Source organism: Rana temporaria, chromosome 6 (assembly GCF_905171775.1).
Source record: "Rana temporaria chromosome 6, aRanTem1.1, whole genome shotgun sequence".
In the NCBI taxonomy this organism is placed as follows: domain Eukaryota; kingdom Metazoa; phylum Chordata; class Amphibia; order Anura; family Ranidae; genus Rana; species Rana temporaria.
In genome coordinates this window covers 13906681-13919452 of record NC_053494.1, presented here as the reverse complement: position 1 = coordinate 13919452, position 12772 = coordinate 13906681, and the positions used below count along the sequence as shown (strand labels likewise).

At 47.6% G+C, this 12772-nt stretch overlaps 1 protein-coding gene across 2 annotated transcripts; it reads right to left on the bottom strand.

The window, feature by feature from the left end:
- Nucleotides 1–262: 262 nt before the first annotated feature.
- LOC120943143 (nmrA-like family domain-containing protein 1) lies at nucleotides 263–11522 on the bottom strand. 2 transcript variants are annotated; one of them, XM_040356274.1, is made up of 6 exons: nucleotides 11361–11522; nucleotides 11246–11318; nucleotides 7537–7775; nucleotides 6349–6598; nucleotides 2250–2440; nucleotides 263–627 (listed from the first exon to the last, which is right to left on the bottom strand). In XM_040356274.1, the coding sequence occupies exons 2-6, from the start codon at nucleotides 11280–11282 to the stop codon at nucleotides 448–450; spliced, it is 897 nt and encodes a 298-aa protein (XP_040212208.1). In that variant the 5' UTR covers nucleotides 11283–11318; nucleotides 11361–11522; the 3' UTR covers nucleotides 263–447. The 2 variants fall into 2 exon arrangements, with proteins under 2 accessions (XP_040212208.1, XP_040212209.1); XM_040356275.1 differs by lacking the exon at nucleotides 11361–11522 and having other exon boundaries at nucleotides 11246–11349.
- Between the last annotated feature and the right edge of the window lie 1250 nt (nucleotides 11523–12772).

The following is a 12772-nucleotide window of genomic DNA, read 5'->3' as shown; positions in this document are numbered from 1 at the left end:
GGCTTTACATAGAACCTCCGATTGTGTATACAAGGCTTTTCATAGAACCTCCGATTGTGTGTACGAGGCTTTAGATAGAACCTCCGATTGTGTGTACGAGGCTTTAGATAGAACCTCCGATTGTGTGTACGAGGCTTTACATAGAACCTCCGATTGTGTGTACGAGGCTTTAGATAGAACCTCCGATTGTGTGTACGAGGCTTTAGATAGTGTTTTTTCATCCATACCAACTACAAGCAGAAGGAAAGGAATCCCACAAGGATTCAGGAAATCCATTTTATTAATACAAAAGTGCAGTGCAGATGACAGTCATGGTTGGTTTTAGTTGAAAGGTGGATTGGCAATTGCCTAGTATGAAAAAAAAAAGTTCAAATTCTGACCCACGTGGCACAGGAAGCACAAGTTCACAATAAGTTCACAGTCTTTTCACGGTTCAGGGGACAAGGTTCACAGGTTATCAAAGGCGGCCTTGTTCTCCTGTAGCCAGCTCTGGAACTTCTTAGCCTTGGGGTTGAGCTGAAGAGTGAGTTGAACGTCGCGGTTTGGTTTCATTGTGTAGAATGTAAACATGTTGGCCAGCTCCTGTGCTCCGGGAAAGCCCATCTGTCCATAGATTTCGGGAGTCAGCTGCAAAGGTTAAAGAGTGAAGGTTAAACATGAGTTCCATGAAACAGGGACCTGCCATGCAATATGTAGCCTCAGGGCCGTCTTAATAGCATCATGGGCCCCTGGGCAAAGTAATGCTCTGGGGCCCCTACAATGGAGACAGTGCATGTAAACAGAAATCAAGTAGGTAGGAGGTAGGGGATATCTAGGGTGTAGAGGGGTCAGAGTGCTGGGGGATAACTGGGATGTAGAGGGGCAGCCTGGGCTGCCCCAATTTCGGGGCAGCCCGGGCTCAAGGACCAGCTGCTTTGGGGAAAGGGCAGGGGCCCCCATGCAGCTGGGGCCCCCGGGCAGTGCCCAGGTGTGCCCTCTCATTAAGACAGCCCTGTGTAGCCTGCCATCCAGTGATGTATTATGGCCTAGGCCCACATTTGAAGCAGGACCCAGAATGGTCCGGTACGGTTCGGTTTTATGGCACACTTTCATAATGGAAACACCCAAAATAGCGTACCTTACCGAACCGATCCGCTCAGTGGAAACGAGGCAAAAGTGTGCCATAAAACCGAACCGTACCGGACCATTCTGGGTCCTGCTTCAAATGTGGGCCTAGGCCATAATACATCACTTCAGATGTGGGGCCATAGAAAAGGGAACGGTTCCATTAGGGCGGAGATACATTCCACTGATTGGTGGACGCGCTAGGCATTTTTTCTAAATCCTTTAGGGCAGGGCTCAAAATTTCAAGTCCTGAGCTACTAGCCAGGCCTCAAGGATTACTCGCCACCAATTGCCCCACCTAACCCCTACCATGTCCCGCCCCTAGACACGCCCTCAAATTATCTCATGAAATTACACTTAAATGTTTTATGCAGAATTAAGTTATAAAAATAAATATTAACAACAACTTTATCCATGCCCAAAAATGCAGCCTGCCCATGTCTACCAGTGCAGCCACGTGTCCCCAGTGCAGCCACGTGTCCCCAGTGCAGCCATGTGTCCCCAGTGCAGCCTACCTGTGCTGGGTAAGAGAGGAGAGGAGAAGAGAAGAGGAGGAGCCGCTGCCTGGTTGTTCAGAGTGCAGGGAACATAACAGCTTTTAATTCAATAGCGGTGTTCCCCGCCGCAAGCCGTCATATACAGCCCCACGCAGCTATTGAATTGAAAGCGGTTATGTTCCCCACGCTCTGAACAACCAGGCGGCGACGGCAGCAGCATCGGTAGCAGTGGCGGCGACTCTCCTCTCCTCTCTCTTCCCCTAAGATCACTCCTTGCTCACCCCCCCTGCTCCCAGGCAGCCCACACTCGCCAGCCCTCAAAAAACACTCGCAAAATGCGAGCAGGCAAATGGAAATTTTGAGGGCTGCTGTATGGTCCCTGACGGTCCGATTTTCAGTGGAAACGCTCACGAGAATAGACCGGTCCATTCTAACCGTTCCAAATTTACTGACCCGAACCGTTCCATTCAGTGGAAACGAGGCATAAGAACCCTGAAATGCTTTAACCTTTTATACTGAAGCTGGAGGTCTCTTACTTGATTCCCTATTAGGTTTACATTTCTCGCCATGTCCATGTTGGGCAGATCTCCTGATTTCCTGTGCAAGCTTTGCTTTAGATTGGAGCAATCACTCATCACCACTTATTACCTTGGCATCTCTGATGTTCTTGCCGAGTACTCTGGTCATTATGGCAGCATACTGTTCTGTCGTCAGCTTCTCCGTGCTGAGACCAATGTCCTTGCCAGTGTATTTTGAGGGCGACTTCAAGATGCTGAGAACAACACCACCCAGATCCTTCACAGAAAACCCATCCAGGGGGACGTCACCCATAGGGAAGCCTGCAAGATGATAAATATCAGCGTCACACTATAGAATAGGATCATACTTCATTTTATATTAGTGCATATGAGATCAGCGAAGATTTATTGATCAACATTGAAAAAGGTATTTCAGAGACACAAGATAAGCTTGCTCCTGATGAGCGACAATAAGTCGAGAAACGCGTAGAGCTAACAGATTTCATGTGTCAACTACGTGTCACAACAATATTTTCATCAATTTCATCTTATGTGTTTATGTACTGTCATGTTTCCATGTTACCCAATGTATGGTTTGTCTTGAACATTAATTTTATCCTTTATATAAGAAAAGCATTTACATTTTAATTTTGTGCATTTCTTTTGCCCCTCCCTCTTCAGGGATTACATCGCTAATCTCCAACCTATTAGGTAACCATTTACATGTATATTTTTGATTTTTCTGAAATAGAATATAGCTACAGTGGATCTTCGGTTTAAGAGTAACTTGGTTAGAGAGCGTTTTGATTTGCGAGCAACTTTTTGTTTTAAATTCTGACTCGGTTTGCGAGTGTTGACTCGCAAGACGAGCAGAATTCCAGCTAAATAGGCCTGCAGTACCTCATTTGGCCTGAGATACGGGGGCGCAGAAGCCGAGCAGAGCCAAAAATAGGCCTGCAGTACCTCATTTGGCCTGAGGTACAGGGACGCAGGAGTTGAGAAAAGCCGAACATTGGCCTGCAGTACCCAATTTGGCCTGAGATACGGGGGCGCAGGAAACGAGCCAAGGTGTCCCCGGGCCTTTTCGGTGCTCTGGCACCCCCCTACCTCTGGCAGCATTCGGTATTGCATCCCATTAAAGTCAATGCGGAACAAAATTATTTTTGTTTCCATTGACTTCAATGGGAAAACGCGCTTTGATAGTGGAGTACTTTGGATTACAAGAATACTCCTGGAACGAATTATGCTCGTAATCCGAGGTTCAACTGTATTTATGAATCAAATATGTTAATACAAGATATACAGTGTAATATAAATATGTTCATTACTAAAACAATTAGGGCCAGATCCACAAACGAGATACGACGGCGTATCTACTGATACGCCGTCGTATCTCTGTTTCTAACTATGCGACTGATTCATAGAATCAGTTACGCATAGCTAGCCCTAAGATCCGACAGGTGTAATTGAATTACACTATCGGATCTTAAGGATGCAGTTCTAGGCCGGCCGCTAGGTGGCGAGGCCATTGCGGCCGGCGTAAAATATGCAAATGAAGACTTACGGCGATCCCCGAACGGCCCGTCGATCTAAATCTACGTAGTTTCCGTCGGGTTACGCCACGTAAAACTAGGGCTGAGCCCTAGTTCTCTTAAGCCATGTTAAGTATGGCCGTCGTAAGACGTCCGTGAATGGCGCTGGACACCATTTACGTTAACGTCTAAGCAAATGACGTCGGTGCGACGTCAGTTAGCGCAATGCACGTCGGGTAATTTACCCGACGGAAGCATGCGCAGTACGTCCGGCGCGGGAGCGCGCCTAATTTAAATGGGACTCGCCCCATTCGATTGGGCCCGCCTTGCGCCGGACGGATACAAGTTACACCGCTGCTAATTTCCAGGTAAGTGCTTTGTGGATCGGGCACTAACTTGGAAAAATTGCGGCGGTGTAACTTAAATCGGGAAAGTTAAGTTGCGCCCGGGCTACGTGGATCTGGCCCTTAGACCTTTATCCCATACATGCTTCATATAAAGTCCCGCTCGTTCTGATCTCTCCTTATTAAACAAATCCAGGGATGGAGGTATTTGAATATATCATTGCCTCATTGTCCCACCAAATCCTCTTCTTTTAAAATTGAAAAAAGGTATTATTTCTAGGAGAATGGTTAAAATGTCACTTTGCCATCTGTATCCTGTTGGGGAGATTGCCCTGCACTTCATTTTCAGGAGGCACAAGAGAAAGCGAAAAAAAAAATCCCCTCTTATTTGTCGCCAGTGTAAGAACCCTCATCGGAAGGCTTCTCTTTTCCTGCAGTTTCCATGAAAATTTTAATATTTTGGCTTTCCCATTACTTTCTGTCTCAGCAACCAAGGTCACCTGGACATGCCAAGAGAATGATGCTCCCCAGGGAGAATACAGACAGCAATAAAGACCTTACAGATGTACCAAATCTTTCACATTTCAGCCAAAACAGCTTATAGTTAAAAACTTGCGGAATAGTATAGATTAGTCAGGGGTCTCCAAACATTCTAAACAAAGGGCCGGTTAATTGTCCTTCAGACTCTTGGAGGGCCGGACTTTGACCAGCGGTTGTAGAAATGTTGCTGGCATCTTTGTTGGTGAACATCTGGTATTAGGGGGAGGTATAGTGCGTGCCCCATTGCTGGTATCATAGGGAGTACTAGTGCTCCATTAGTTGTGTCAGTGGGAGAAATGATGCTCCATTGTCGGTGTTAGATGGCAGAATAGTGTTTCGTATCAGTGGAAGGGATAATGCCCCAAGGGCCAGATAAAGGCAAGCAAAGGGCCGCATCCGGCCCTCGGGCCGCAGTTTGGAGACCACTGGATTAAATCAAAGAACCACTAGTCCAAACAAATCCCCCTTAGGCTTATGCTGGCTATAGACATTGGGTGGTATTCAAGCGTGGGCACAGTTGGACCACAGAAAAAATAAGTCTCCCCACTCCCAGTCAAAAGATTGCCCCAGCTTGCATGTTTGGGCCTACTGAGAAAGTAGGGGAGATAATGCCTGTGTAAGTCTAGTCACCATCTTAAGAATGAAAAAAAAAAAAAAAAAATTCAACAAAGTAAGACTAGTGCCAAAGAATGACTTGAGTGCCAAGTATTGGCTACATGTAGGCGGGTGCAGTCTACTTTCTCCATGGCAGGTGGCCGTCTTCGGCAGCGGCCCTGTTGCTGGAGAGCAAGTCAGGAGGAACAAGGTTCCTGTATGGTTTCCTGGGTCACTGGGGGGGGGGGGGTTAAGAGTTATCCCCCTAGGTGTGCACAGGGGGTGTGCCTGGACACACCCTAATCCTGAGGTTGGCAACCCATCAATCGTGATCTTCCTGCCAATCGTGGGTAGGTGGCAGGTAAACCACAATCCTTCCTTACCAAGCCTCGGAATCTGGACAGGAAGGGCGGCAAGGCTGGGATAAAGTGGAACTGTATTTTCCTCATTCAGCTGCTACAGGAGCAAAATACAGGGGGATCGGTACCAATATATGCCACCACCGCCACCCCTCCTGTCCCTGTTCATCTCCTTTCTGCTGCCTGAACCCCCTTGCTCCCTCCCATTGTTTCAGGATGGATAGTGGGGAAGAGGCCAGTACATATGTGTTGGGGCTTTGAGGTGCACACCCTAATGCAATAGGCTGTGCACGCCTATGGTTATCCCATTGGATGCTGTTGCCCCAAGTGACTCAAGCAGCCATCCTGGGTCAGGCAGAGCCGTTTTAAGGCCCTTGCGCCCAGGTTTCGTCGAGTGGATAGTAGGGGCAAGTACCCCATCTGTGAGGGACAGTAATAGCACTAGGGAAAGGTTCCTGACGAGGAGAGCCCAATTTCTTCTGGACATTCTCTCAAGTGGAGACCAGGTGGCCAGGGCACATTCAGTCCCCTCTCAACAGATGCTGTCATTCCAGCTGGAATCTACTCCTTTCACGCTACTGAACAGCGAGTCTGCTCGGCTGGCTTTCCCAATGGGTTGGTTGTGAACTGTTGCTGCATTTTTTCAATACAAGTTTATTGCACCTGCAGGTTTAAATCATTGACTCCGCACCACGCTGCACCCCACCTACATACAGACAAGAGTAATCTCACCCGCTCTGATCTCTAATGTCTATCTATCTACACATACACACGTCCATATGTGTCTATATGTACTTTTTTTATTTACAGATTAGTGCGGCACCTACAGGTTATTCAACACTGCTACACCATCATCTTACCCAGAGTGTAGCCATCGCCTTCCTTGTCCTTCTGTGGCCTGAAGAAGGTCAGCAAGTTCTCGTAGTAGCTGGGTAGCCTCACACTGGTCATGGGTGCGCCAATTTGCCGGAAATACTCCTCCACCTGCCCTTTACCGTCAAAATGCTGCACTTCCAGCTTTCCGTTGGTCAATTTCTTCACATTCTCCAAACCACTGAACACCACCAATGTCAGGCCGAGACGTTTAGACACGTCCGCAATACATTTGCCCTTGAAAAGAAAGAGAAGTCAGTTGTAACTTGCTGCCAAATACAACATTTTGCCAACTTGTGCTCTCTGCTAATTGGATAGCCGATTGGATCTGTAGCTGTCAAAGTGGATCATGCTAAACCTCTGCAGAGAGGTAACGGCTTGAACATACAGAGCAAGGGTCCCACTCTACAGCATGCCAGTGAGGGGCAGACTACTTTACTATGGCTGATTTATTAGCCACATGAAGGATTTTTAAAGGGAGATACAGTTATACATATGCATATCCTGTATTGGTTAAGATTACAACAGTGGTTACGGCAGATCCATGTATGGTAAATTATTAGCATTTCACAAAGGGTAATGGGGAAGAGGCCCAAATGGGGCTTTGCAGCCTTAGGGGCATGGGGGTCTCAAGGAGCAGCAATGTAAACCCAGTGATGGGAGGTTAGTAAATGGAGAAATTGCAACTTAATAGTGGGGAATAAAGAGGACCAAGTAGGAGAAGTGGGAATAATGGTTTAGGAAATAGGTAGGTTCAGAACGAGTACAAAGTGAATACTAGGTGGGAAGAGCTGGGGGTCTCAGGAAAGGGAAAATAAGGAGGAAAAGGATAGTCTGAGGTCAATGCCACTTGGAAGAGCCAGGTGCATGAACCCACAGATTTTTTAATCGGTCTGTATGGGTGGAATTCTGACCACCACTGTTAGAAGGCATTCTTCCCATTCACCACCAATGCAATGGGCATTCTTTCCATTCACCACCAATGCAATGGGCATTCTTCCCATTCACCACCAATTAACTGGATTTATCAGGGGTTCCCTTAGAATTACATTTGCCTACAAATACTGCCTACAGTATTTGGAAGACTACTCTAGTACATATAGTATGATAACAGAGTGTCCCTCTAAGAGGAAAGCTTGTATTACATAGCATTAACGTGGGATGTCTCGGCTTACCTGGGCAACTTCCTTATCTTGGTTGAAATGTTCCCAGAAGTTGGTGACCACGAAAGCTCCATAAGCTCCCTTCAGGGCGGCCTCAACGCTCTTCTCGTCATCCAGATCTGCGGCCACCACCTCGGCGCCGGCCTCCTTCAGCTTCAAAGCAGCTTCTTTCTTGACATCACGAGTCACCGCCCTGACGGCAAAGGTGCCATCTTCTAGCAGAGTCTTGGCTACAGAGCCACCCTGAGCTCCTGTACAGAAGACAAAAAGGTGGTAAGAGCAAAAAGGACAGATTCTAACCATAAACTTCTCATATTTGCTTCCTAGTGGTCCCTTAAATATTAAAAAAACGTATTAAAACTATTTTTTTTTTGTTTCCCTTGTGCTCTTATCAGATTTTTTTTTTTATAATATTAATAAAAAAATAATATACATCTACTGATCTTGTCCAGAACGTCAGAGCCCTCCTGTGTCCTCTGCACACTCACGGTGTTATCTGGAAGCATCCTCCTAGGTCTCACCTTGGCCTACAGAATGCTTCCAGAACATAGAGTGCTGGGAAAGGCAAAAAGGCAGCCTAAATATTTATTGTGCTTTAGCCAATCCCTGGGGAGGTGTGCCCAGCAGGTTGTGGAGGAGAACATAAATACTTGGGGGTCCGGACCTTATGAAGAAGTTTACATCCTCAGGGGCTGCTGCCCCTTTGAAGCAGTGCTGCTGAAGTCTGCCATCGGTCATCGTGGCCCCATGGTCCCAGCTATAGTAGAGTACATTTTTTATTTCTTGTGGAGCCAAAGATCTGGTCTGGAGGACTCATGGAAGAGTGCGTGCCTCTGCCTTGGGATATTGTGAGCACTGATCCAAGCTCAAGAATCTCGGGTCTGTGTACGGTTCTACTTTTGGGCCCCATCGGTGACTCTGTCTCTAAGGCTGCTCCTGCGGGGTCTCAGTTTTGGCATTCCCTTGCTTACCGTGTTCCACCCACTTAAGTGTGGTCAAGTGTGAACAAGTAACCACATGAGGAGTTTTGACTTTGACCCACCCCACTACATGCTGGTCCCCCCAGTAGCCTTTGAATATAAAAGTAACTGGAAAACAGTAACTGGTTTTACAGGTGAAGCAGAGACCTGATTACACAATAAAGCAAAGTGCTTGGCCAACGTATTGTGAAACCCTTGGGGCAAAATTATGAACTAGTATTACCAGGAAAGGTTACAGATACATTTTGGAGAGGAGCCACAATAAAGCAAACCTTGTACAGTGACAGACACGTAACCGTTACATGAGCCAAACTAATAACCTGGCTCAGTGGTTAGCACTTCTGTCTTGCAGCACTGGGCACAGGATACAAGCTGCATGGAGTTTGCATGCTCTTTGTGTAGGTTCCCTCTGGGTTATTCGGTTTTCTGACACACTCCAAATACACGCTGGTAGGTAATCGGCTCCTGTCTAAATTAATCCCAATATGTATAGGATATAGTGACCTTAGATTGTAAGCTCCTTGGGCCCAGGTACTGATGTGAATGTACAGTATGTAAAGCACAGTCCTGTCCGGCCTATAGCATATTGACGGCCGGGAAGTGATTCTGTTATCCTGACTGGGCATCATGATGTCCAGCAGAGGTGCGCAGCATTCCGTTTGCAAGTGCGCCGTGTCAGTCTGACACCTAGCATCTCCGATCGTGATCTGTCAGAGACTTCTTACCACGTGATCAGCTGTGAGCAATCACAGCTGATCATTGCTTGAACCAGGAAGTGCCGGTAAATGGCGTTCCTCGGTTTGCGCTGACAGGGAGAGCTGATTGGCGGCTCTCCCTGTCGGGGGGGGGGGTCTGTGCTGACAATCAGCACATTGATTATCAGCACAGCCCCCTCAGATGTGCCAATCACCTGCCAACCAGTGCCCACCAGTGTCCCAAGATTAAAATCTGCCAGTGCCAATCACTACCCACCACAGTGCCAATCACTGCCCAGCAGTAACACCTGTCAGTACCTCATCAGTGCTGCCCATCACAGCCGCCTGTCAGTGCTCACCACAGCCACATGTCAGTGCCGCCTATCAGTGCCCATCAATTCTACATATCAGTGCCACTTTATCAGTGCCCATCAGTGAAGGGGAAAAACATTTTATGACAGAAACTAAGAAAAACTATTTTATTTTTTCAAAAATGTTGGTCTTATTTAGTTTGTTTAGCAAAAAAATAAAAATCCCAGAGGTGATCAAATACCACCAAAAGAAAGCTCCCTTTGTGGAAAGAAAATTATAAAAATGTAGTTTGTGTACAGTGTTGCATGACCGCGCAATTGTCATTCAAAGTGCGACAGCGCTGAAAGCTGAAAATGGTCCTGGGCAGGAAGGGGCGCAAGTGCCTGGTATTGAAGTGGTTAAAAAATGTCAGCATTATAGAAATACCTGAAATAAACAGAATACTGATCTAACAGACGATCTTTGCAACAGATGTCATTGGGTGAAGATTAACCAGACAGGATAGACAGCCTTCCCCCATCATTACAGAGATCAGCCCGGCTTTGGGATCACCGCCAAACTCTTGGCAATGATAAACCATGATATGACCTATTCTACATACTCACTCACCCAGACGTTTCTTCACACCCCATGCAGGGGACAGGGCCGCCATCAGGGGAGTACAGGCAGTACACCTGTAAGGGGCCCGGATGGCAACCCCCCTTAAAAATTTTTTTATATATATATATTATTGCAGAGGTGCGGGGTGCTTTGTAATGTAAAGGGGTCCAGAGGTGCAGGGTGCTGTCTAATGTAAAGGGGTCCAGAGGTGAAGGGTGCTGTGTAATGTAAATGGGTCCAGAGGTGCAGGGTGCTGTGTAATGTAAATGGGTCCAGAGGTGCAGGGTGCTGTGTAATGTAAAGGGGTCCAGAGGTGCAGGGTGCTGTGTAATGTAAAGGGGTCCAGAGGTGCAGGGTGCTGTGTAATGTAAAGGGGTCCAGAGGTGTGGGGGCTGTGTAATGTAAAGGGGTCCAGAGGTGCAGGGTGCTGTGTAATGTAAAGGGGCCCAGAGGTGCAGGGTGCTGTGTAATGTTAAGGGGTCCAGAGGTGATGGGGGCTGTGTAATGTAAAGGGGTCCAGAGGTGCAGGGTGCTGTGTAATGTAAAGGGGTCCAGAGGTGCAGGGTGCTGTGTAATGTAAAGGGGTCCAGAGGTGCAGGGTGCTGTGTAATGTAAAGGGGCCCAGAGGTGCAAGGTGCTGAGTAATGTAAAGGGCCCCCCCCCCCCCGGCTGCTCAGTCTAAAATGCCCAGGCCTATTTTTTGTCAGTGAGACATTTCCCGATCTCTGCAGCCGAGCATCGGGGACAATGTCTCCCTGCCTGTGATTAGCGCCGCGCCGACTTCCTGGCTGGCTCATCCCTACTCCAGAACTTAGTAAATGAGGTAAAGCTTTGTTTTTTTTTTACAAATAACACCCAATCACATGCAAGGGAAAAATAAAATGCATTTTTTTTGCTTGCACGTGATTGGATGATAGAAGTCAGAGTTTCTACTCATTTACTGAGCTCTTGCAGCATGCACGGTCTATTTGCCTTTAGTAAATCAACCCCATTGTCTCACTCCAAGCCGTACAGCACTCAAGGAAAAAGCCTTGAAGCACATAATTGATCGGTGAACTTTTTGCACAGGAGCTTCACCATCCGCTCGCTGACAATGTCCCCTCCCCCCATTGCAGACTCTCCTTCCTCACTCACCTGTGGCTCCGAAGACTGTGATGACTTTCTTGGACATGGTGACAGTAGAGGAGGACAATGGAGGAGGAGGACAGTAGAGGAGGACAATGGAGGAGGAGGACAGTAGAGGAGGACAATGGAGGAGGAGGACACCTTCTGGTCTCAGATGTTGATCTGTGGAAGGCTCTGCTAGAACAGATGAGGAAGAGGAAGAGAGACAAGTTTTTATAGGAAGCCGTAGTCACCCCCACCCCTGATTACTCTGTTTGGGTTGGAGCCAAGAGTCACTGTGACTCAGCAATAGTTCAATAGATGGCTGGAGGGGGACAGAGCCGGACCGGGGGCAGAGGGACCCCAACAAAAGGGGACCCCCCTACACTGATCTCATGCCAGAGCAGTCAGCAGCCAGTCACATTACACAGGAGGAGGAGCCTCCTTCTCTGAATAGATCACTATTCTCCCAAAGCTTGGATACAGGGGAAAAAAAAGCTACAATGTATCAAAGTTACAGAAACTTCAAATGCCTTGGATAACCCCGGATATTAAAGTGACACCAATAATACCCTATAAAAATAATCCATATCCACATACCCTAGATTAAGGGGCATTAAACCCAAAAGCAAGCTTTTATTATATTACAGTTTACCAAATTTTAGGTGTTCCTTTTTTTTTCCTCATTGGAGGGGGGATTATGGTGTTGGGTTGTTTTTTAGGGGTTGGGCTTGGCCCCTTAGTTCCAGTGAAGGGAACTCTTATGCCCTGTACACGCGATCGGTTCGTCTGATGAAAACGGACCGATTTCTTCGGACGAACCGATCGTGTGTGGGCCCCATCAGTTCCCCCCCCCCCATCGGTGAAAACAAATAGAACCTGTTTTAATATTTTTTTATGGTTCAAAAAACGATAAAAAAAAAAAAAAGATCGTCTGTGGGGAAATCCATCGGTCAAAAATCCATGCATGCTCAGAATCAAGTCGACGCATGCTCAGGAGCATTGAACTTCATTTTTCTCAGCATGTCGTTGTGTTTTACGTCACTGCGTTCTGACACGATCGGATCTTTAACCGATGGTGTGTAGGCACGACTGATGAAAGTCAGCTTCATCGGATATCTGATGAAAAAATCCATCGGTTCGTTTTCATCGGATGAACCGATCGTGTGTACAGGGCATTAACCACTTCCCTACCGCCTCATTGTGAAATGACGGCGGCAGGAACCCCTCCTCGATCCGGGTGGACGACAAATGACGTCCTGCGTTCCCGGCGATCTAGGGCGCGCGCCTGCGGCGACGCTCGTGACCCGGTGCGGGTGCCCGGCGGCCGCGATTGCCGCCGGGTGCCCGCGATTGTCGGTAATCACGGCAGGAGTGTGGATCTGTGTGTGTAAACGAACAGATCCACCTCCTGTCAGCGGTGAGGAGACCAATGTGTGTTCCCAGTACAGAGGAACACACATCGGTCTCCTCCCCTTGAGAGTCCCCTCCCCCCTACAGTTATAACACACCTTAGGGACACATATTAACCCCTTCAACGCCCCCTAGTGGTTAACC